Source organism: Sinohyriopsis cumingii, chromosome 12, assembly GCF_028554795.1.
Source record: "Sinohyriopsis cumingii isolate HCF-2022 chromosome 12, ASM2855479v2, whole genome shotgun sequence".
Taxonomy (NCBI): Eukaryota; Metazoa; Mollusca; class Bivalvia; order Unionida; family Unionidae; genus Sinohyriopsis; species Sinohyriopsis cumingii.
Genome location: NC_142972.1, coordinates 35,767,777 through 35,791,710, shown reverse-complemented (window position 1 = coordinate 35,791,710; position 23,934 = coordinate 35,767,777). Strand labels below are relative to the sequence as shown.

The 23,934-nt window shown below is 33.9% G+C and overlaps 1 protein-coding gene across 1 annotated transcript in view; it reads right to left on the bottom strand.

Moving 5' to 3' along the window:
- LOC149786253 (RING finger protein 17-like) overlaps positions 1-23,934 on the bottom strand; it is a 200,178-nt gene that overhangs the window by 129,312 nt on the left and 46,932 nt on the right. Inside the window, exons 7-11 of the mRNA XM_089976633.1 lie at positions 21,524-21,668; positions 15,009-15,089; positions 7,596-7,696; positions 4,710-4,776; positions 2,251-2,299 (exon numbers count right to left, since the gene is read on the bottom strand). Coding sequence (XP_089832759.1) covers positions 2,251-2,299; positions 4,710-4,776; positions 7,596-7,696; positions 15,009-15,089; positions 21,524-21,668 — 443 coding nt within the window. The remainder of the gene's footprint in view (positions 1-2,250; positions 2,300-4,709; positions 4,777-7,595; positions 7,697-15,008; positions 15,090-21,523; positions 21,669-23,934) is intronic.

Genomic DNA, 23,934 nt, shown 5'->3' with positions numbered 1-23,934 from the left:
AGAGTTCCACTGAAGTGCCCATCAACATCTAAGCATCACATTGAGTTCCTTTGGAAAAGATTTATTGCCGATGTTAATAATCAATATCTAAACAACAGATCTGACTGTATGTCATGGAAAACTATTAAAGACATTATTAGATGGCATTTATTAAACATGTATCCCCACACTTACCTGTTTTGTCCCAATCCCCAAAATCATGTGCTTGTCTGACAACATTCCTGGGTGTAAAGATGGACCTATTGTGAAAGTTGGTCTTTTCATGTCCAGTATATGTATGTATGGAGGGGGGAAAGGGTAAGAATCTCAGTACTGCCCATATTATGACCCAGGGTCCTTTCAGTATGAATACACATATGGGCTAAAGTTAGCTGCATATCTGAATTTGTACTTTCATGACCAGTTACTGTATATGTGGTTAACTCAATAATTTCAAAGTTCTCTGCAACTTTATGCCCCCATTGACGATGTTCGGGTCAACAACACATACAATTTTCAGACATGTAAAACTAACACCTAAGGAGTTTCTCCACTTTTATTTAAAACTTAGCCTGCCCAAGCCCTGTTCCAAGAGGATGGATCAAAATTTCAAAACAAAATTTTTAATTTCTCGTACAAGTAAGACCAGCATTAATCTGATCACAAGGTATAAAGTCTCAAGCTTGAAAAATGCAGTAGTTAATTGAAATATTAATAATGCCCTGATGAGAAGGATCACATAAAACCTTTCATAAAAAAAAAATCACTGGATAATGATGTTGTTATTGTGGGTTTAACTTCCTTTTTCAGCATGACAGGCAATATATGGCATCCAGTATAACTGCTAGAGGAATAACCTTGGAAAATTCCAGGTGAACCACAGCTATAAGCAAGTTACTGGCAAGCTTTCTCACATACCCACATTGGCCAAGCCCTAAGACTCAAACCAACATGAACCATGGTGAGATGGCAGTGATTAGTAAAAGCAAGCACTTAAGACCACTTGGCCACCCGGGTCCACTACTGAAATAATGATTCTGTTGCGGCCAGTATAAATGGTGGATAAAGAACGTGGGAAAACCCTGGAAACAACCACCGACCCATAAGAACATATGCACAGAGGTGAGATGGCAGTGATCTGTAATGGTGAGCACTTTAGACCAATCGGGGCTCCATGAAACAATGGCCTACACTACTAAAGCATTGAGTACATAAAATAACGGATATGTACTAATAAAGTATATAATATATTATTACATCATAAATGAAATTCTAAAAATATGATTGGTCCATACCAAGATATAAAATCCAGAATTTCTCATAAAAAATTATTCTAGTACGGTTTAAGAATTACAAGGTCATAATTAGATCATGTGACTTTTATGTGGAATATAAGAAGTCACATGATAACTAGCAATATTCAATAGGCAACATAAGATGGCACACAACCTCAGTTTCAACAGATAAAATTCAAATATCTAATTTACGTATTAAATATATTTAATTATTTTATTTTACATCCACGTAGAACAGAGTTACTGGTTTATCATCAGTGGAAATTTCCCTCCAAAGTAGGTAGATTTTGATTAATCAATCCGGATTCGTCAGTTGTTTGGCAGGATCTTTTGGGGGTCCAAGGGAGGTGACTGTTATAACTAGCATGCTGTTTGTAAACAATTGTATGCATAGCCAAAGATGGCAGCTAAGAGATTCTTATTTTTCATTCTTTCAAGAAATAAATTTAAGGAAGGTTTATGGGGTAATAAATTCATTACACAACAGTTTACAGGGATTACACAAAATTTTATGACTGACTTCAACAGCTGAGAGTGTATGGGGTTCAAGATGGTCCTAACATTCTATAAGCCCCAGCACACTAACATGGAACTGGGGCCCCGAGTGGCCGAGTGGTCTAAAGTGCTCACCGTTCCGGATCACTGCCATCTCACCTCTGTCTGCATGGGTTCGAGTCCAAGGCTCGGCTAGTGTGGGCATGTGGGGAAAGCCTGCCAGTAGCTTCTTGTGGGTCAGTGGTTCTTCCCTGGGTTTTCCAGGGTTCTTCCTCCACCAGTTATACTGGCCGCCATGTATAGCCTATCTTGTGCTCAAAAATAGCGTTAAACCCTAGAACAACAACAACAACAAACATGGAACTAATATAATGAACTAGAGTAAAAAGTATGACATACAGAGAGTTACACATGATACCGAACTATAGATAAGATGTCAGAAAAGTTATATATATATTCCTTTATTAGAAATTATATTTACCCTTTATCGTTCTTTCCAACTCCTTTGTTTCCTCTTGTAAAGTTTCTCTCTGGCAATGGATAAAGACCAAGTAAAGAACATTCCTAATGTCATGATGTTCAAAAAAATACATTGTGAAAAAAGGTCACTCAATTAACAACACAGAAGTACATAACAATGGCTCTATAAAGCCTTGTGAACAGACTTTGGGAAGCAGAACTGAAAGCTCTTTGTATTTCAAGCTTAAAGACATTTCAAGAAATGATGTGTTGACATTTCTAACTATAGTATTCTTCTACAGTTTAAAATATCTGAATTCAGTTAATAAAAACTCCTATAAGCCTAAATAACTTCTGTTTTTGTGTCTCCCTCATTAACTCTATAAGCCTAAATAACTTGTTTTTGTGTCTCCCTCATTAACTCTATAAGCCTAAATAACTTCTGTTTTTTTGTCTCCCTCTTACTCAATAACTCTAGTATTTATATAATGATGTTCTCACAGCTTATAGAACATCTTCTTGATGGTCCAGATGTGATACTGCTGCTAGCAATGAATCTCCACTGGAATGGGTCATGACATTATCAGAAGCAAATAATTGTTATGTATAAATAGAGATAAACAGTTTTATTAATATTTTTATTTTATTATGTATAATGCACATTTAAAAAAGAAATAAAAAAAATAAAATAAAAAAATATGAAAATTAAAAAAAAAATTTAAAAATAAATAATAATATATATCTTGATATATTTTTGATAAGTGTTCATTATTTCATCAGAACTCAATTTATATAGTAAAAAATTATGGTGTGCATAATACTTATCAAGCATTTTATAAATAATCATAATGTATTGAGAATTAACTTAAAAATGCACTTTCATTTTTAAAGAATTAGTTTAACTTATTTTTAAGATATTGAATTACACTTTCACTAGTTAAATTATTCTGTAAATTAGAAATGTATAGAAATATTCTTAACTAATTGCAAAAAGGGGGCATAATTAAAAAAAAAAAGGATTAATGAATGTCATATAGTGTTTTGTAATTTAGACCTTTTGGATATACCGTATTAAGACGGTGAATCCAATAGGCTTCCCTTAGCAGATGTTCCATCTCTGAAATAGCTATAACAATATGTTGAAAGGAGAAATCTTGCAAAGTATGGGAACTCTTGTTAAAATGGGCAGCAACATGAGATGAGAATGATTGATCGATATAATTTTTTATGTCTGATCTATGTTGGTTCATACATTTAGATATTTGTTGACTGGTTTGTCCAATATATTGGATGTCACTTTTTTTGCATGTGATCACATTTGATGTTGCACAATTAGTATTACAACGCATGTTTAAAGTTTCTTTCGTATTATTAGTATTGAAAGAAGTATTTTCATTAATAAAAGAACAGTGAGAACATCTAGGTCTATTACATTTAGTTGATGATCCTTTTTTTATACATGTTTTTTCTAATTTAGAATTAAGATCTTTAGTCCTTTCATAAGCAAGTGTGGGTTTTCTTTCATGTAATGATTTAACACTTTAAAGAAGAAATAATTTAATTTACACACATCAGGGACTGAAAATATGTTTATTTGAAAGACTTTTTTGGCATAATCACATTCTCAAAAGAACTGAAATATACAATTATTTATATATGCAATAATGGACTCTTGCATGTTAGGTTTTTTTCTGCCTGTTTTACTGTGTTAAAAGGTTTCAATTTATGATGCACAATAAAATTATACTTTACAAACAAAATCACTAAAGCCATTTCTAAATGAAAATTCTTTTAGCCGATATGATCTCTGACCTTTAACAAGAAAGCCTGTGCCTCCATGTTAATCCCATGATCAAAACATTACTGTAAACCATGTGACTCTTACCCAAAGTCAAATGGGGAAAGTAAGCATGTCACAGAATGAACTGTCTTAGTTTCATAATGATTCATGAAATATATGAACAAAATCTATGAAAGGATTTAGGAATACAAGCAAATGAAAAAACTTGAACCAAACCTTTCCACAAATTTTCTACAACTGTGACCTTGTCCACAAGGTCAAAAGAATATGCATACATGTCATCAAATAAATTGTCTTAGCTTCATAATGAATCATCCCAAATAAAATCCATCAAGGGCTTTGGGAAATATAAGCAAATGAAAAAAACCTTAACCAGAACATGAACACAAATTTTCTATGACTATGACCTTGACCCCAAGATAAAAGTGGCAAACATGTTGTGGAATGAACTGTCATAGCTTCCTAATGGTTCATTCCAAATATAATGATAATCTATTATAGGATGAATGAAATATACACAAATTCAATCCTTTAATCAAAACCTTAAACTGTTTATGCTAATGCTGCCATTGGAAAAATAACCGCTTTGTCTTGCTTCCCACTAAAATAGGACACACAAAAATAAGACCATATAAACACCATCATCCCAATCTGAGGTCAAAGCCTAGTGTTACACTTACCAACTGCTGTATTGGTTCAATTCCCTTCCTAAATCTTGCGTAAACCTCTTCTAAAACTTGTGTTTCCCTAAAATTGACAAAAGTCTACATCTACAGGGTGAAGAAACAAGTGATAGTTTAATTGCAAATTCCAGCCCTAAAGATATTGTTTTCAAGGACTTCTCAAGAAATTTGTTATCAGATTTTGGAAGGGCAATGATTACCTTTCACTCGAGCATGTGGGTGAAGTTACATAAAGCTCACTTTTCATCCAAGTCCCATTAAATGAATGCAAAGTAATACAAACTTGCAATTCTCGTGTTTCTTACTTTTCATAGGAGACTTGAAAGCACTTTCTTTCATGCCAGAAATATTCAAAATCTTGCTGCAAGCCTTGCAAATTACCTCATTTTGTCTCCCTTTCATGCCAACCACTATAAAGTGTATCACATTTCCATTTGTTATAATATAATTGGCTTATGATAGGTCAGGTGTTAGCGTGGATAGCCATTTGCATTGTTGGTCCAATTAATGTGCGATGTATGGAAAATGACACAACTCTTTCAAATATCAACAAATGTTATGTACTAATTCACCAATTCAATTTTATCACATTACATTCTTTAACATAAAATATTTTCCAAACCTTTTCATTTTTAAACTACATTTCAGTAATATGGTTTTAACAATACTGATAAAATTCAATTAGATTGTGAAGAAATTCATAAGACTTATATATATATATATATATATATATATATATATATATATATATATATATATATATATATATATATATATATATATATATATATATATATATAAATTCAGGGTAGTTTCAGAAACAAAACACACTTTATTTTAAACTTAAGGATTTTCAAGATAACTCTCTGAATTCAAGGACTTTTCAAGACTGAATAAATGCAAAATTCAGTGAATGTTTGTCCACAACATACTGTGAAACAACCTTCTATATCTAGATGAAATAATAGGCAAATAAAGTAATATGAATGTAACAGACTATACTGTGTAAACCATGCTAGAATGTGGCTAAATTATACATTTAAGACAAGAAAACAAACAGGACACATTTCCCACACCCTGGGTAGACCAATGTGGCAGATGAACCCCAGTTCAACGCCCTGCCTTGGGGCACATGCATGGGGGTGTGGGATAAGAAAACTCTTGAAGATTTAATCAACAATATCTCCCTCTGTTTACTCTCTTTAAACCCTAACAACTAACCTTACCATACAAATAAGTGCAACATATGCGCTAACATATAACACTCCTCTAATAGGAACACCAAGTAATACAGACAAGGGACAGGGAACCTGCATACTGGATGAGTAATAAGCATTGATAACAGAGGGCTGTCACATGATACAATGTGAAGTGAACAGACCTGTGGGGGAGCCCATGAAAGTCTGGTACTAGAACATGGACAAACAAACAAACAAAAGGGGGGAAACATAAACATAATACAAACAAATCTTTCCCTCACATCTAAAACAAACAGATATACAAACACACGTATACAGGGAAATCTACAAATTTCCTGTTATATTTTTCTACTTTTTGCTTTGATCTTTGGCCTTTTTCCTTAGATCATTTGTAGCCTCAATTAATAGAGTTTTTTTATCTACACTAAAAAGGGCTTCATAAAAAATAAAATTTGGAAAAACAGTCAATGATTTCCTATTTTATTTAAGAGGAGTCCATTAGAAGAAAGATAAGAATACTAGAAACCAGAATGACAGCAAAAACCAATACTTGGATGGAGTCAGAATAAATTTTGAAGAGATGAATTTATGCAGGATATAACACGTAGATAATGCCTATGTGTAATATTGCATGACTGAGTGTGTGGAAGGAAACTTCCAACCAGCATGATGTGCACACCTAACCAGAGCAGTCTCTTGCACAAATAGCAGCCAGAAAAAAATCGTGTCATGGGGGATAGAACTGCTGTCATTTTCCCCAATTTGGAGATGGACAGCATGAGAACCTGGCTCCCTGTGGTATCTATCTCAATATATCCGAGAGACATTAGCTCTGGAAATCCCACAGAAAACAACTTCCATATTAGGAGGCCAGTTTAATGTCAATAACTCTAAATGTCACTCGAGGTGACACACAAGGGTGTGCCCTCAGATAAAGAGTTGCATGGTAGAAGAATTAAATGATGCTGATGTGGTTTTTTACATAAAGGGTAGGCTGAAATGCCATCCAACCAAGCAAGCTAATGTGGCTCTTTATATAAAGGAAGAATTAATGGACAGACATAAAAAGGAACCAAGTTTCATGGATCTATCTCAACCGCATTTAAACAAAAGTGCAGAAATGGGAAATATTTTTACCAATGACCTTGACTTTGAAGATAAAACCTTTATTGTGATACATAGATGCCATGAAAGAGATAAACACAGCTGCACCATGGATGATACCTTAACCTCAAACAGCATAACAGAAATAAAAGCAACCATAGAAACCTGTTACTTTCACCTTGAAGACTAGGCTCCAAATGCTGAATAAAACAAGCTGATATGTAACACACCTTGTAATAATGATGTACACAAATATAAAGTTTTACCTCTTAATCTCAAACTGCGATAAATTACAAAGTAAATTTAAAAATGAGATCCAAAACTAAAAATTATCCAGCTGTGACTTTCATGCTGAAGAACTTCCAATGAACGATGCAAAGCACTTTCTAATGACGATTTATAGGCATTCATGAATTTCAAGCAGCTGTAAGTTACAAAGCAGAAAAAAATCTGAGTGATCAGTTGCAGAATATAAAGAAACAAGGTCTGATTTTTGTTTCACTCTGTAAAAATCACCTTTTCAAATAATTTGCATATTTATTGATTTTTCCAGATTTACAAGTTGGCATTGTGAACGCACCTGATCTGCAGAAGACCATGGAGATGTTGGAATCTTTTGTAAACATCGGCTATAACACTCTCTGTCTCTGTTTTCATATCAGGGAGATAGTTCACCAGGCCCTGAAACAGCATACCTTGAACTTTTAATGTCTTATTATGTAAAATGAAGAAAAATACTTGAATGCCATATTTTAACACAAGGAAGTAACAGGTGATATATTATATACCTTATGTACTCATGTACACACAAGAAAGTAACAGGTGATATATTATATACCTTATGTACTCATGTACACACAAGAAAGTAACAGGTGATATATTATATACCATATGTACTCATGTACACACAAGAAAGTAACAGGTGATATATTATATACCTTATGTACTCATGTACACACAAGAAAGTAACAGGTGATATATTATATACCTTATGTACTCATGTACACACAAGAAAGTAACAGGTGATATATTATATACCTTATGTACTCATGTACACACAAGAAAGTAACAGGTGATATATTATATACCTTATGTACTCATGTACGCACAAGAAAGTAACAGGTGATATATTATATACCTTATGTACTCATGTACACACAAGGAAGTAACAGGTGATATATTATATACTATATGTACTCATATGTAAGTCTGATCCCAACTGCACACAACACAGAATCTGCTCTGCCATCACATATTGCACCACCAGATCAGGGTACAATGTTGTTCAAGTAATGACTCCTAACAAATTGCACATATCCCAATCTGAAGCTTTAAACTGAATCCGACTTGTACACAAGCATATATGGTATACCTTTGTACTATGTGAACTTTATTTTTGAAACTGCAACTTGATTTAATGGACTTTTTTTTAGCTCTTGGCTTATTTTAAAACATTATGATGAGATTTTACACACAACTCTATCCTAATCTGGTTTTCAACAAAACACACCAACTTGAGCTATTAGCAATGGTTGCATCTTGGTGTTCCATTGAAGACAAATTGTTATGTAGTGCCTGTAACTGAGAAAGTTGTGTCAAAGTTTGGAGAAGAGTATTCATAATCACAGTTCCACTATACTGACACATGGAATGCTTAAAATTCAACTCTAACAAGGCCTCATCTATACAAATAACATCCCATTTAAAAACGATGATGCTGATCTACAAGAGCCACAACTCTGGTAAAATGTTGCAGAAGAGACGAAACCATAAACTGGCATCCATATATGTGGAACAATGTTTATACAAACTGCATCAGAATATATGCAATAGTTCTTGAACCATACTGATTACAAGCAACATCCCATTTACAAACATAAAGTGCATAGACAAGGGACATAACTCTGTCAAAAATCGTTTCCATGTGATGACAAGAAAATCCATAACTGATACAACTGGTGTAAACAAAACTAAACTCATACAAGGTAAAATGTAAGCCTGTGACAATGTTTAAACCAAAGTTTCACCAGAATGTGTTGAATGGTTCTCAAACTATACTGGTTGCAAGGAACATCCCACTGAAGATGTAAGTTATTTGTCAAGGACCATAACTTTATCCAAAGGGAGCTGACATGACAAAACCCTTAATAGGTACATCAAAGTCTATGAAACAATGTTCATACCAAATTCCATCAGAATATGTTTAATGGTTCCTGAAGCTATGCTGGTTACAATAATCTGCTCTAACAGTGAGTTAAAACTGATGGAAAAAGAGCAATAACTATATCCAAACTGGACCAGAAAATATGTGTAAATAGCAATTCACCTACCAAATGGCATGTGTAAGGCAGATATGCCCATTGGCAACCTGGGGAACTGGGACAAGAGGGTAAAAAATTTGTGATTCTAACAAAAAATTTATTGAAATTACCACAGCAAAGAAAAATTACATGAGGGAAGCCAGAAGAATGAAAAGATCATTTAAGAACATTACAAAACATGATGATGTGGTGCATAAAAATATGTTAATAACCTTTTAACATTTAATTTTATTTCACCTGAATATGCACCTAAGATCCCAAGGGTAGCAGACTAAGTGTCCCCATTTTCAACAAATCTGGCATAGATTAAATTACAAACGACAAAGAAAAATATGTTTTATGCACTAGTTACAGCAAAGAAGGGATATATTGAAGATCTCATTTGCTTTGGTGGTTTTTGCAGCTTAATTTTGTCATCTACTCTGCACTGTCACGTTTTCCAAAAATGTTTAAATTACTGTCATAAAGCTTTATAATACACATAAAACATTATACACCCCACCAATACATTCAACAGCAGTAATACATAAAATAAAAAGGTAATGAAACACTCACTTCAACATTTTGCCTTCTCTTTTTGGCAGTTATCTGATGAGAAATAAGGCTATTAGAGTTTTGACAAGCTCAGCCAAACTGATGCAAGTACACCTCATTACTATGCATGGATGTTGCTCACAATCAAACTCAGAATCTAACTCATCCAATCAGATGCAAGATCACGTCATTACTATGAATGGATGTTGCTCTCCATCAAACTCAGAATCTAACTCATCCAATCAGATGCAAGATCATCTCATTACTATGCATGAATGTTGCTCACAATGAAACTCAAGAGATCCTGAAGACAATCTTAAATGGGAAGAACAGTCAAACTTTGTTTAGAAATACAGCCTCTACAATTCTCACAAGTTCAATCAATGTAATGCAAGATCACCTCATTACTAGGCATGGAATTTACAAAGAATAAAACTCATCTGAGACATGTTTGAGAAAAGCATACATAGCCAGTATGAAAAAAATTTGTTGAGAAATATGGTCTCTGAAGTATTCATATGCTCAAACAATCTGATGCAGGACCGCCTCATTATCTTGCATGGAGGTTTCTAGAAACTAACTCATCCAATCAGATGCAAGACCACCTCATTATTATGCATGGATGTTGATCAGAAACTAACTCATCCAATTAGATTCAAGACCACCTTATTATCATGCATGGATGTTGATCAGAAACTAACTCATCCAATCACATGCAAGACCACCTCATTATTATGCATGGATGTTGATCAGAAACTAACTCATCAAATCACATGCAAGACCACCTCATTATTATAAATGGATGTTGATCAGACACTAACTCATCCAATCAGATGCAAAACCACCTTATTATTATGCATGGATGTTGATCAGAATCTAACTTATCCAATCAGATGCAAGACCACCTCTCATTATTATCATGGATGTTGATCAGAAACTAACTCATCCAATCAGATGCAAAACCACCTTATTATTATGCATGAAGGATGCTCATCCATAATCTTGATGATACAAGCTTCCAAACCAGGTCAGATCAAATTCTGATCTGAAATATGGCATGTCATCTAAAGTGTTCACACTCTCAGCCAATCAGATGCAGGCTATTCTCATTAATATGAATGAATGTCACCCATAATTCAAACAATCAGAGATCTAGGTGATATCAGCTCAACAAAATCTGATCAGAAATAAAAGTGTTCACAAGCTCAACCAATCCAATGCAAGGTCACCTCATTAATATCCATGGATGTGCTCATCAACTGAACTCATCCAAGATCTTGATAATATCAACTTGCAAATCAAGTATGATTGAGATCTTATCAGAAATGAAGCCTCCCGAATGCTCACCAGTGTTGATGGACAGAGAGACAATGCACAAGAGACATAGGCAATACTATAAGCACACTTAGTTTTCTGCCAGATAAGCTAGAAGCAATGACTCTAAGGACTAGTTGCATTAACATGTGTTGGTTGGTTGGTTGGATGGATGGATGGATGGATGGATAGATGGATGGATGGATTGGCAGATGGACAAAGAGACATAAGGATTTCTATATATCCCCAACTCTACAGAGATGGACTTATCAAGAAGTCTATATTACGGAATTTCTAATCTGGAGCTTGCAGATTTAATTTTACTATTCACCCATTATTGCCTCCAACTACCAGTGTATAAAATAATAAATTTCCTTTTCTCTAAACTAATTTTGTTTTCAAATTAATAAATGATAAAATGTCAACTAATCTATTTCTTCCTTCAAAGCCCAAGTCCCTTTTCTTCATTAAAAATACCTTAAAAATCAAATTACACCTCTCCCTTGATATCTCATGTACATTGAGGTCCAAACATATAGGCTGCACTATAAGCAAGGGTGTGAGTTAACAAGGACCTTGAGAAAGTAAGAAATGATGCCAACCCGCTGGACCTCAAGAAAACCACAGAAGATGGGGGGAGGGAAAGTGGGCTGGTTAATTGTTGAATACTCATTTTATAATCACATTGAGAATAATTGCCAATAAAGCACTTTTTCTAATGAAGATGTTTTATTTTCGGTTTAAATTGCCTTTATTTTCAAGATGCCCAACATATGAAAGATTGTTAACATTATTCCAACTGGTTTAAACAACTTCACATGTGCAAAAAAGGACTGTATTACATCAATTCCTTTTCCTGTTGTTTATTAGTCTGGTTCCCTGCTTCATATGATTCCTTTTAAAAACTAAGGACATTTATTTCATGAAACAACCATCAACATCGAAACTCTAGTTTTCTAATTCTTTTATTAGTAATTATTAATGCCATGATTTCATTGCATGTAATAGTGAAACTTGTCATTCTTGAGGAAATTTCTGAATGCCAATTTAGGATTTTTGAGTTAACTACAAAATCTGAAACTCGTTTCTCCACAATGAACCATATCTATAAAACAAAACTTTTAACTTCACCAAGTATTCATTTCCCTTAGTTGCCTTGCTATCTTTGTTCACATTTTTTAATAAGTAGGCTAATTTAAGGTCATTTATTGATATGACTTACAAAATAATATTTATAACAGTTTGATTTGTTATGTTTAAGGCTCATTAAAATAGTAACAAGAAATGAGTTAAAGACAACAAACTTTGTAAAATTTAACAAATAATTTATTTCCCAAGAACAACAAGGTAAAAATGAGAAAAAAAACTTACAGTTCTATGAATCAAATCAAAAAATAATCCAAGAATTAAAAAATAGAAATCCTAGTAATAAAAAGTCCTAATGAAACTGAGTTTGAATACCGAAGAAACCCAAAATGGAAGGCGATGACATATGCTGTGGTCAGGGTCATACTGATTTGTCAACAGTTCTTTGTTGAATCACAGAAAATAATATTCCAGTGATTGAATTCTGTGTAAATTTCTATAAATGTCTTGGTCCAAGAATAAATTTAGAGCACACGTATTTCCAGGCAAAAAATAACCTCTTGGAATCCAAATAATTTTTAGAAAAATTAAAAATTCAACTCAAACTGGTCACAACAAAACACCTTTAAGTGTCAATGGTTTAAACCCCGTCTGACTAAATTCTCTATAGATAAGAGTTGTACACTAATTTAAGATGCTAAACAGATTCCCATAAGAGGGTCACATGATCATGTTTCTAGAACAACACATAAGCTTTTTACATGCCTAACATCACATACTCCCAGTATGGCCTTGACTAAAACCAATGATTTTACTCTGAGAAAGAATATGATTTTTTTTTTTAAAGTTGTTTACTTTAAGCACTGATTTCTGAATCAAGGTCAGGAACTAGCTCAGCATTCGATACAAAGTTTCTATTACAGTCAAACCTGTTATGAGAGACTGCCCTTTCTGCCAACAAAAAGCGGTCTCTCAAGACAGGTGGATTCTCACAGCAGATTTGTAAAAAAAATGTTTCCAAGGCCCAGTTTCTGAACAATTTCAAGAAAAATAACCACAATCAATGTACATATGTTGTATTCTTTATTAATAGTTCTTGCTAAAATATTGAATGCATTCATGTAAAAAAAATTATATAGCAATAAAGATATATTTCAATCATTAAACATAAAATCACATTTACATCTGAAGATCACATATTTTAAATATTTCTTTTATGTTTGTTTTTTATCAGAACAATCATTACTAATCAAGCGGTTGTTGTAACAAATGATTACATACAGGTCAGTGGTGTCTGTCTGTTCTCGCGATATGGTCATTGATAGGGATGTTGGGTCCTACGGTAAGGCCAGGAAGCAGGCAAAGTGTGGGAATAATTAGCCTGGTTCCCTGCTTTTAATGCTTCCTGCATTGCTCACCCCTATACGAATAGTGGAGAACAACGCAGGGAGCATACAAAGCTGGGAACCAGACTAGGAAATAATCTACATATACTTTAGTCTGGTTTACAACAGAAACTATAAAACACTATAGACATAGCTAAAACAATTCAGACATCAGCAGCCAGCCTATTTTTAAAACTTGTTTTCAATTTAGAACGGTACGAGAGGTCATTTTTACAGGGATTAAATAAAGGTCGGTGGAGTTTATCCTCATTTTTGCGACGCGGTCATTCATAGCAGTGTCGAAATGCATATTTTGCCAAGACATCATGTTTGCTGGTCGCGTTCAGCAGGTGGTCGCTCATAACTGAGCGTTTATATAATAAAATCAATCCATGCATTACAATTGTTTTCAGAAATGAAAGGTGGTCACTCATAGCAGTTTTTACTGTATTAGTGTTTGAGAAAAAACAATCAGGTCAAACTAATTTCTGGAAAATGTCAAATCCAGTAAATAAAGTTATATTACAATAGCATGAAATAGAATTTAAAAAAAAAAAAACAAGCAAACTTAAAGATACAAATAAAACATGAATTTCACTTGGAAAAAAAACTATTTTTGACAATAAAATTATCACTAAATAAAGGTTTCAATTACCAATTTTGATTCTGATTTTCTTCATGTTCAACAAATAGTTCAATTTTTTTGTATTTTCTTGTATATAAAAATGTGATCCACACGTAACCACATGTTTAAAGTGAGTTCATGAGTTATTGAAGGAGTGGTGTACATGACTTTAGGCAGTTGTTGTGCACTGAAATTCTGCAGATAACTATATAAACCTTGCATTACTTCAGCTGCCAATTTCTTTTTTCATTTAACTGAAATGAATGAATTCAATTTTGATGATTCTGGCAAACCTATGTGCCATCCAAACATATCTGTCTAATTTGTACCAAGAAATATCAATGTACTGTATGTCCCCAGTCTGACATATATACATGTATGTCCCCAGTCTAACATATATACATGCTCCCCAGTTTGACATATATGCATGTATGCTCACCAGTCTGACATATATATACATGTATGCTCCCCAGTCTGACATATACACATGTATGCTCCCGAGTCTGACATATATACATGTATGTTTTCACTCACTTTGACAGTAAACACAAGCATGTATCTGTTTACAAAAGAGCCACGAATATTAAATACAGCCATCTGCTTATTAGGACGGTGTAAAACAGATGGGACTATGAATGTCAAGGACACAAACAATCTGTTGACTTTATCTTCAATCTGCTTGCATTAAAATTCAAGGCAATCAGCAAGCATGTTACTGTGATACTTACCTTATCAAGCCGTTTGATTCTCCTGTGTACCTGGTTGGCCACTTGCAGCAATGGTTCCATCTCATTTATAACTGTCTTATTCTGAAACAAAAATATGCAGCCTATCTTGATCTGATTGTCTGGCTTTAAGTGTCTTTCATCAGTATTCTGAATCATGCCATGACATTTTGTATCTAGTTTTTCAGAGCCTGATTGTAAAGATGTTTCTCATACATGTATAGATGGAGGTTCTAGAGTCTCTGAGACTGGACCACTCCAGTGGCTGAAGTGATTAAAGTGTCCTCCTCAGATGTGTTAGGTCGCAGAGTCATACCAAAGACTTATCTAACCCTGCTCAAGTCATACCAAAGATTTAGTACTAGTAGCTGCCTCAATTGGTGCTCAGCATTAAGCTATTAGTGTTGGGACTGGTCAGCTGGTGTCAGGATAATGTGACTTTGTGGGACATGATGCTACGTGACTGCGGCATGATCCCCCAGTGCTAGGCATTACTATAAACTGCCACACTGCAGACATTGTAACGATATAACTAGAAAATTGTGAGCACACACACACAGGTACTTGCAGACTGCATGACTGGTTAAGTAATTTATATTTACCAGAAGCCGTATCAATTCCTTGACCATGTGATGCAATTCACTGGCAAAGTTTTAAAATAAAAGCAGGGACTAAAACTTTCTAAATTTTTGTCTTAAAAAACATGAGAGCTGAACCTAATCTAACATTTCTTAAAGTAAAGACTTGTACCAAAATTGATTTCTTTTCAACAAATCAGTGAACCAACACCCACCCACCCCACAAATTCTGATACAAATAAATTGCAAAGTTCTCTCTAAAACAGGGGTATTAATTTAGGGGTATTAATATTTTGATGAAAATTGTGAAAGTCAAACATGACCATGATCATCTTAATGTAAAGTCTCAAAGGCTCTTGAGCGGAAATGAAACTCCATCTGAAGGGCAAACTAGAGAGTTCAAACAAGGACCATAACTCATCAAAAATAAGTTGGAAAAAATAGTGAAAACTGAACTCAGGCATTCTTAATAAAAAGCCATATAGCAAATTTTGGTTTAGATTTATGAACTTCCTCAATGTTACTGTGTAAACAATTATTATAAATACCAAAAAAATGGGGAACATTCTACATCAAACAGAGGTCATAACTGTGTTATATTATGCTGAAAAACTGTGAAAATCTAACATGAACTTATTAGGAAAGTCAATCTTTAAAAATATATGCCAGGTCACTAACTCTAATTATTCAAAGAGCTCACATGAAAATGACAAAAAATCAAAATTATGATACAAACAGAAGAGAAAATTTCCAAGTCAAAAATGGTGAAAATCAAACATTACCAAGATCTTCTTAATGGAAGGCCTGATTCCAAGTTTAGCTTGAATCCATTAAGTCCTTCAAAATTTATTAAGCAAAAATAAAAATATGTGCAATAAAAGGGTAAGTTCTAAGCCAAACTAGGCCACATTTCCAGTTGAAAAATGGTGAAAATCAAACCTGACCTAATACAACCGCATATATTTGTGTACAAGCTGAACAATTGAGGACAAATTAAAGCCTGACAGAAGTGGGGTTGGGTGACCTGTAGGCCAAGTGCTAAATTTGAAAATTTGAAATTTATTTTTAAAAGTACCTTTGGATTTGATTTTTTTTCAATGCAGCTTTTAACAATTTTTCAGTCATATTGCTATGATGTCTGCAGTGTAACAGTTTATAGTGATGTCTAACACTGGAGCATCATGCCGTAGACATCTAGCATGATGTCCCATCCAGTCCCATTATCCTGACACCTGGCCAACCAGTCCTAACACTAGCCTCTTAATGCTGAGCACCAAGCAAGGCAGCTGTTAGTACCATTTTTATAAGTATCTGGTATGATTCGGCCGGGGGTCAAACCCATGACCTACTGCATCCGAGGCGGACGCTATAACCACTAGGCCACTGGATTGGTGTGTTACATTTGTAGTTGGCATGCACATTTAATTGAATAACAGGCATCCACTCAACCATCATGTCTACACGAACTTGACTTGTGCATACTTGTTTAAAACGCAATCTTACACAAAATAATACTGCATGAAATAAATAAAAAAAATTACAGCATGCTGACTGAAATAAGTTTATAGTTGATCATGACAGCTCCAAGATTTATTGTAACACAGACAGCTCAGTGACTTCATTTTTCTGTTAAACAGATTTCTGTTTAAAACACAAATAATAAATGAATTTAGTAAAAGGTAAAAAGATATTCCTTTTATTTATATGTGTATTTATATTGAGGGAATAGTAGAAGCAGATCCGATGCAAGTGGTGCTTGCAGATAACTTTTCTCCTCACTTGTGCATATATATCAGGGAGATTTGGTTTTCATTTTAGCTAAATATTTGTATCATACACACAATACTAAGGACTATATCATATTACCCTGACACCAGTCCGACCAGTCCTAACACTAACCTCTTAATGCTCAACACCAAACGAGGCAGCTGTTAGTACCATTTTCGTAAGTCTTTGGTATGACTCGGCCAGGGATTGAACCCATAACCTCCCACACCCGAGACAGACACTCTAACCACTCGGCCACCGAAATGTGTTTTTTTAAAGTACCAGTATTTATTGTTACTGTAGATCACTGAAGAAGAGATCACATACCTAATAATGCCACACAGCTCATATAATAATTGCTGTCATGGAGTCAAACAAGTAGTTTTGCTAACTTTACAGGTCAGATAATGCGTGAAAAACAGGCAATACTGTATTTGAGTTCTATCTGATACATGTTCATCCACCAGAAAATGCCACCATACATGTATTAGAGCCACTAGGTCTGTTCAGGAGCAATGAAGCTGACAAAAGGCAGAGATTTCACGAGGCCAGACATCAACTTGCCAAATCATTTCGAAAGTGCTGTAACAGCAATGCCATGGATGAAACTGAGGATGATGCCATATTTGATTCAGATGACACAGAATGACATATCAGATGACTGTAATGACAATGACGATGTCTATGACAAGAGCACACCCACAACAGAAACTGAGTTTTATTAAATTGTTGGAATTCAGATGCCAAAATCAAAGTTTTAAAGTGAAAGAATTTTTTATAATTCAGGATCTTTGTATGTGGATTTCATTATTTAAATTAAGACTTTAACACTAAAATTTTTAGCCTTGTTTTTGACTTTCTACTTATCAATTAATGTACATACTTTCATTTACACCTGGCTTGATGAAAATATCTGGTTTTAGAAATGTGATTTGCCTAAATAAATGCATTTAGAACTTAATGTGTGCATGCTGTGATGTCATCTCAGACTGATGGGTTGGCTTATTCATGGGTCAGCACTTCTTAATGTTTTTACCTATTCAGTTGGGGGGGTTGGCTTATACGTCAACAGGCTTATAGGCTTAAATAACATGACAGTATAAACTTATTTATTTAGGATTAACTGTGTGTAATGTTTCAAGGCAATCTTCCACATAGTTTAGAAGAATTAGTGATAACAAACTTGTGCCAAAGACAGATGTATCTTGGATGACAGATGATGGATTGGATGACAGATGATGGACAACAGGCCATCCATTATGTTCTTCTGGTGTATTATCAGTAGATCTCAAAATTAAGCAAGGACAGCAAATATCAAATAAACATAAAAAAGGATTAACTGCAGATACACCACAAGAAAACTTAGATGACAAAAACACTGAGTGCCCAATTAGACCTAGAACTTAGTATTGCCAGCCAGTTTGTATGACAATACGTATTATGATAATTGCCCTCAATACAATATATACCAAAACTTTAAATAAAGAACTTCAAAATATTCAAGTCAGCCCATGTTACAAAACAAATATCTCTTGCATCATCATATAAATATACCGTACAACATCCTAAAATCAAAAAAAAAAAGAAAAACTGCCCCGTGTTCTTTCTATTTGAAATTTTGTTTTAAATGTTTATTAACACTTATTATATACACGAAAGTAATTTTTTTAAAACAAATTTATTATCAAATTCTGCAAAGACATGGTTGGCACATAACAATAAATTAAGATGGTGTCTCTTTTAGAGGCACATAAGTATTGCTTTCTGAGAGTGCACTTTCAGGTTTATTTTCTTTACAGTATCTGTTGTTGATAATGTCCATTCAAGGCAGCCAAAAACATCACTCAAGGTCTGGAAACAACAACATGTACTGATGTCAATTTCCTTCCAAAATATATTTGTGCTTTGAAATGAACTGCAATGGTCAAGATGATGTGGTCATATTTGTTTTACATTTGTTTATGACAAAAGATCTCATGCAGAACATTTAAAATGTAAATAATTTCTTTCTTGGATAGACCTAGGTTAAAGATAGACAATAGTTTATATTTAAATGGGAAGGAAACAGCAGAATATGATAAACACATTTAGGGAAGGTAATAGATTAATACTAAATCTACAGGATGGGATAAGCATACTACTGCGAAAAGAAAGAACACATTTACCAGAACTAATCAAAATGTACATAAAGTATTTTTAAAAATACTTTCAAATATTAATAACTTCTATCTCATAAGAGATTAAAAACCTTTCATTTTCAAAGCATGTGTGTACATAGATATGGCAGTTTGTATAATTGTTGTTAATGTCTTCTGGAAATTTTACTCATGGTTATTTTTACTGGATTTTTGTTGTTAAAACTCATAATCATTTGGCAAGTTCTAAATGAAGTGCTTGGAAAAACTGTATGATATAGACCATGCAAACGCAATGCACACAATTCTCCTGAACATCTTCGTTACCGGCGAAGGGATTCTAACAAGAGTAAACAACAAAACAAAAAACCTCCATAAAGTGACTAATTGATTGTAAGGGGCCTTCTTCTTTACTTCATTTAACCCATTTTATCCTGTTTACCAATTTCAACTGCAGTGCCTGATTCCTGAGAAGCAATTCTAAATAAATTGTGGTAAAATGGAGCAGCAAAAACTGTGATGACCTTCACCATGTTTACTACAAATGTTCCAACATTGTTTTTTCTTTTTTAAAGTATATAAAACTATGTATCTCTGAAAAGGTAATACAATTTGCAACACAGTGATATATGTTTTGTTATCATTTACCAATGTACATGCTCACAACTGTACTTTGAAATATGACTTAAAAGAAAGAAAAAAGAAAAAACTTACCATGATGATCAGTGAATCTTTTGTCCATGAAGATGAATGAAATGCTCCTAATAGTATGTGAATAAAATAAAGAATTCTATTTCTAGTATTTTGGTCAAAATTTGAAGTTTCTAGCACTGTTAGTTCAATAGTCATAATAATTTTACTAAAACTGGACAACAAAACACCTGGATAAATTTGTTTACTTCACATTCTAGAATATGTACTTGTCACAAATTAATCCTAGAAATCTTTCAGTAAGATAAAGGTATTTAATCAGTACAATTTTTGTCCAAATTTTGAAGTCCACATCATCACTATGTCAGTAATAACAATATCACTTTTAATAGTGAATAAAAATGTCCACATCACATTGCAAAAACGTACTTCATTAATGAAAGAGACGATGCATGGCTTCATGCACTTTTTGACAGTGATTTGGAGAATGAAACTGACTTTGAAGGCTTTCAAGAGGAATAGGTCCAGGATGATTTTTCACCTCGGTTGCAGCCACAGTTTAAGATTCAATTCTAACCCATCATTTAAGTCAATATTATCATCAGAATCATCCAAATCATCAACTTCAATGTTGCTACCATCACTATCAACATCCATGTTTACATCTGAGTTGTCATCCATCATTTTATTGAGTTTCAAGCCAACAATTTCTTTTCCAACCACATTTTTTAAAAATTTCACTGCACATGCGTGCTTTACCATTTCCTGTGTTGGTGAAGAAACTGCAGTCATATTCAGCATAAAATGGGTTAATGCACAGAAAGTCTGCAAGAAAATATTTACTTTTTTGTGGTTCAAATTATTTAGATGACAGTTCAGTTTACTATCATACTGTATCAACAGTTTGATACATTATCTCCGAAGTAAATACTGTGATGCATCAAAAGTATCAAGCCAGCTCTAGGAAAGACATCAAGTCCAAGGAAAAGAAGGATAATTTATGTAATGACAAAAGCTGACTATGGTATCAGACTGGCATCACGTTGTATTTTACTTCTGATCTCTAATGACTAATTGGAGGATGGATAATTCACCGTGGACTGGAAAATAGTGCCAGGAAAAAAGCTACAATGCAATAAAAACAGGTATTGCAATACTACTCTTAAAAATTATTTTTTTACTTGAGCCCTAATTACCTTGATCTTTAACCTTTTGATACCAATATAAAATGGCCTCTTTGACACCATAAGGACAAACCTGACTAGCATACAGATGGCCAATATCTTAACATTATATCCTCTGCCATATTTTGGGCATAACATAATTAAAGGCTATTCAAATGGTTTTAATTATAAACCTGCTAAGCATGTTCTACACTGTTAATTACCTTGTCTTCCATTGAGGTAATGCTGTGCCCCTTGTGGTCACCCATAATGACACAACGAGAACAGATGGGGATGTTATCATCTTCACAATAATATTCTATAGGCCGGCCATCATGAACTTTACACAGTGGGGAAACCTCAACACTACTGAAAGAATTTCAAACAATTCACCATGTCAACAGTTTCAACTAAGCAAGAACAATTCTCTGTCATTAATTGTGAGCACCTGCTGCTGAAATCCATTATAATATCAAGGATTACAATGCTTATCTCTACAAAGCTTGTAGTCAACTCTAGTAACCACTGTAACCATTAATAATCATACAGAAAACAAGTTCAGAATAAAGTGTTAAACTCTTTTCTAATTCAATTGTGGTTTCTTTCATTTGCAATTTTTTCTTTATTTTTAACTTTAATTTTTTATCAAATTAAAATTTTAACTTTAAACTGGCACTTTTCCATTAATATTGTACTGACAAACTGTTAAAGCAAGCATGCAAGCATGGAACCAAACAACCTACCTACCTACCTTGACAGGAAATAAAAGACAAAAACAGTAAATAAGAATATTATTTTGTGTGATACCAAAGTAGACACGGTAACAGCTAGATATCAATGTCAATTTTGTATTAATTTTAAAATCATTGTTCTTCAAATATATCAAACAAGCCATTATCAATGTCCACCCCCTAGAAGCAAAATTATACTAGGTCAATGTCACAGGTTTTGGGTAAGATTGCAATGACAGCCAGTAGTACAAAAGTATTTCATACATCAATAATTACCGTCACTGACCACTGCAGATAATACCTGACATGAACAACATGCAGCATACAGTCCACTCATCCAATGCCTTTATTCATTCACACGTACAACAAACTTAACCTGAATAGGTAACCTATCATGATATACAATGCATAGTCATTAATATGCAAAGTTTACCACTGAATAAACATACTTATTACTACTTCCAACAACATTCATGAGAAGGAACCTTTAGAAGGTAAATAGTTTTAACCCCACCCCAAAGAACCCTGGTGGCCAAGTGGTCTAAAGCACTCAACTTTACTAATCACTGCCATCTCACCCATGTCCGCATCGGCTCGAGTCTCGGTCTCATCCAATGAGGATATGTGAGAAAGCTGCCAGTAGCTTCCTGTGGATCAGTGGTTCTTACCAGAGTTTCCTGGCTGCCATGTACAGCTGATCCTGTGCTGAGAAATGATGTTACCCCACCACAAAAAAAAACTAATTTACCCCATAAACTGTCAGGAAGACCAGGAAGTGAACCTTATGAGTAATCTCATGTGTTGTCAAATTCTGCTTTTTTCTAGTGATGCTACAACCAATTTGAAAATTATGCATACTTTAAGAAACGAATTAGCAGAAAATCTTACTAAACAGTCCTCTCTGCATGGCCATGAGTTCAATGCAAAAATGTCCCCAAAGCAAGTTAAAATTTTTAAATAAAAGTCACTATAAGCCTCTTTTGTTTTGAATGTGTTGTAGCAGTAGAAGGGTATATCATCACCAATTTCACAATTCTAGCATGAAACAATGCCTGAGAAATGAATATCAAAGACAAAATTAATGAAGCACAAAAATGCGTCAAAATGACCTACTAGATAGAAGTGCTCACTAAGACGCATCCATAAGTTTCATGATTCTAGATGGGATAATACATATAGAGCATTCCAAAAACTGATGCAGTCATAAAATAAATGCAGATATTTAAACAATACCAGCAAAATGTTCAATATGGGTCACAGTGACCATTCTGGCATGAGCATAGTACTAAGAGACATTATAGTCATCTAGTTTAATTATCAAAGCATAAACTGTAACTGCATCAAATTAACCAAGTTTAGTGAAATGTGAAAAATGGATCACACTAATCTACTTTCAAGGCAAGGGTGTTATACTTATCAAGATGCATTATCTAAACAAGTCTCATGTATAACAGAATCATACAGTACATAAATATCCAATGTGGTCATGAACTCATGAAAGAACTCATAAGCTAGAAAATATGAGATGTCGTTAAAGAATTACCTTTTCTATTAAGGGTATGATATTAATAGCAATGGACACAATCATCTAGTTTGATGATTATAGCATGAAAAAGTACCAAAGTCTAAATCCAAATAAGCATGAAATATGGGTCACAATAATCTACTTTTGCAGTGAGGGTGTAGTATTCATTAGGATACATCACCTCACCAGATTCCATTACTCTTAGTATAACAGTACTTATACATAGTGTTTACAGTACCTGGTTTTGAGCTAAATGCAAAAACGTAGCCTAAACCAGCAAAATGTTAATGTAGGGCCCCCAAGACCTTCGTAGGTTCAAAGGATTTTCTACATAATTAAATATGGATGCATACAATCATGTGGTTTGATAATTCTACTA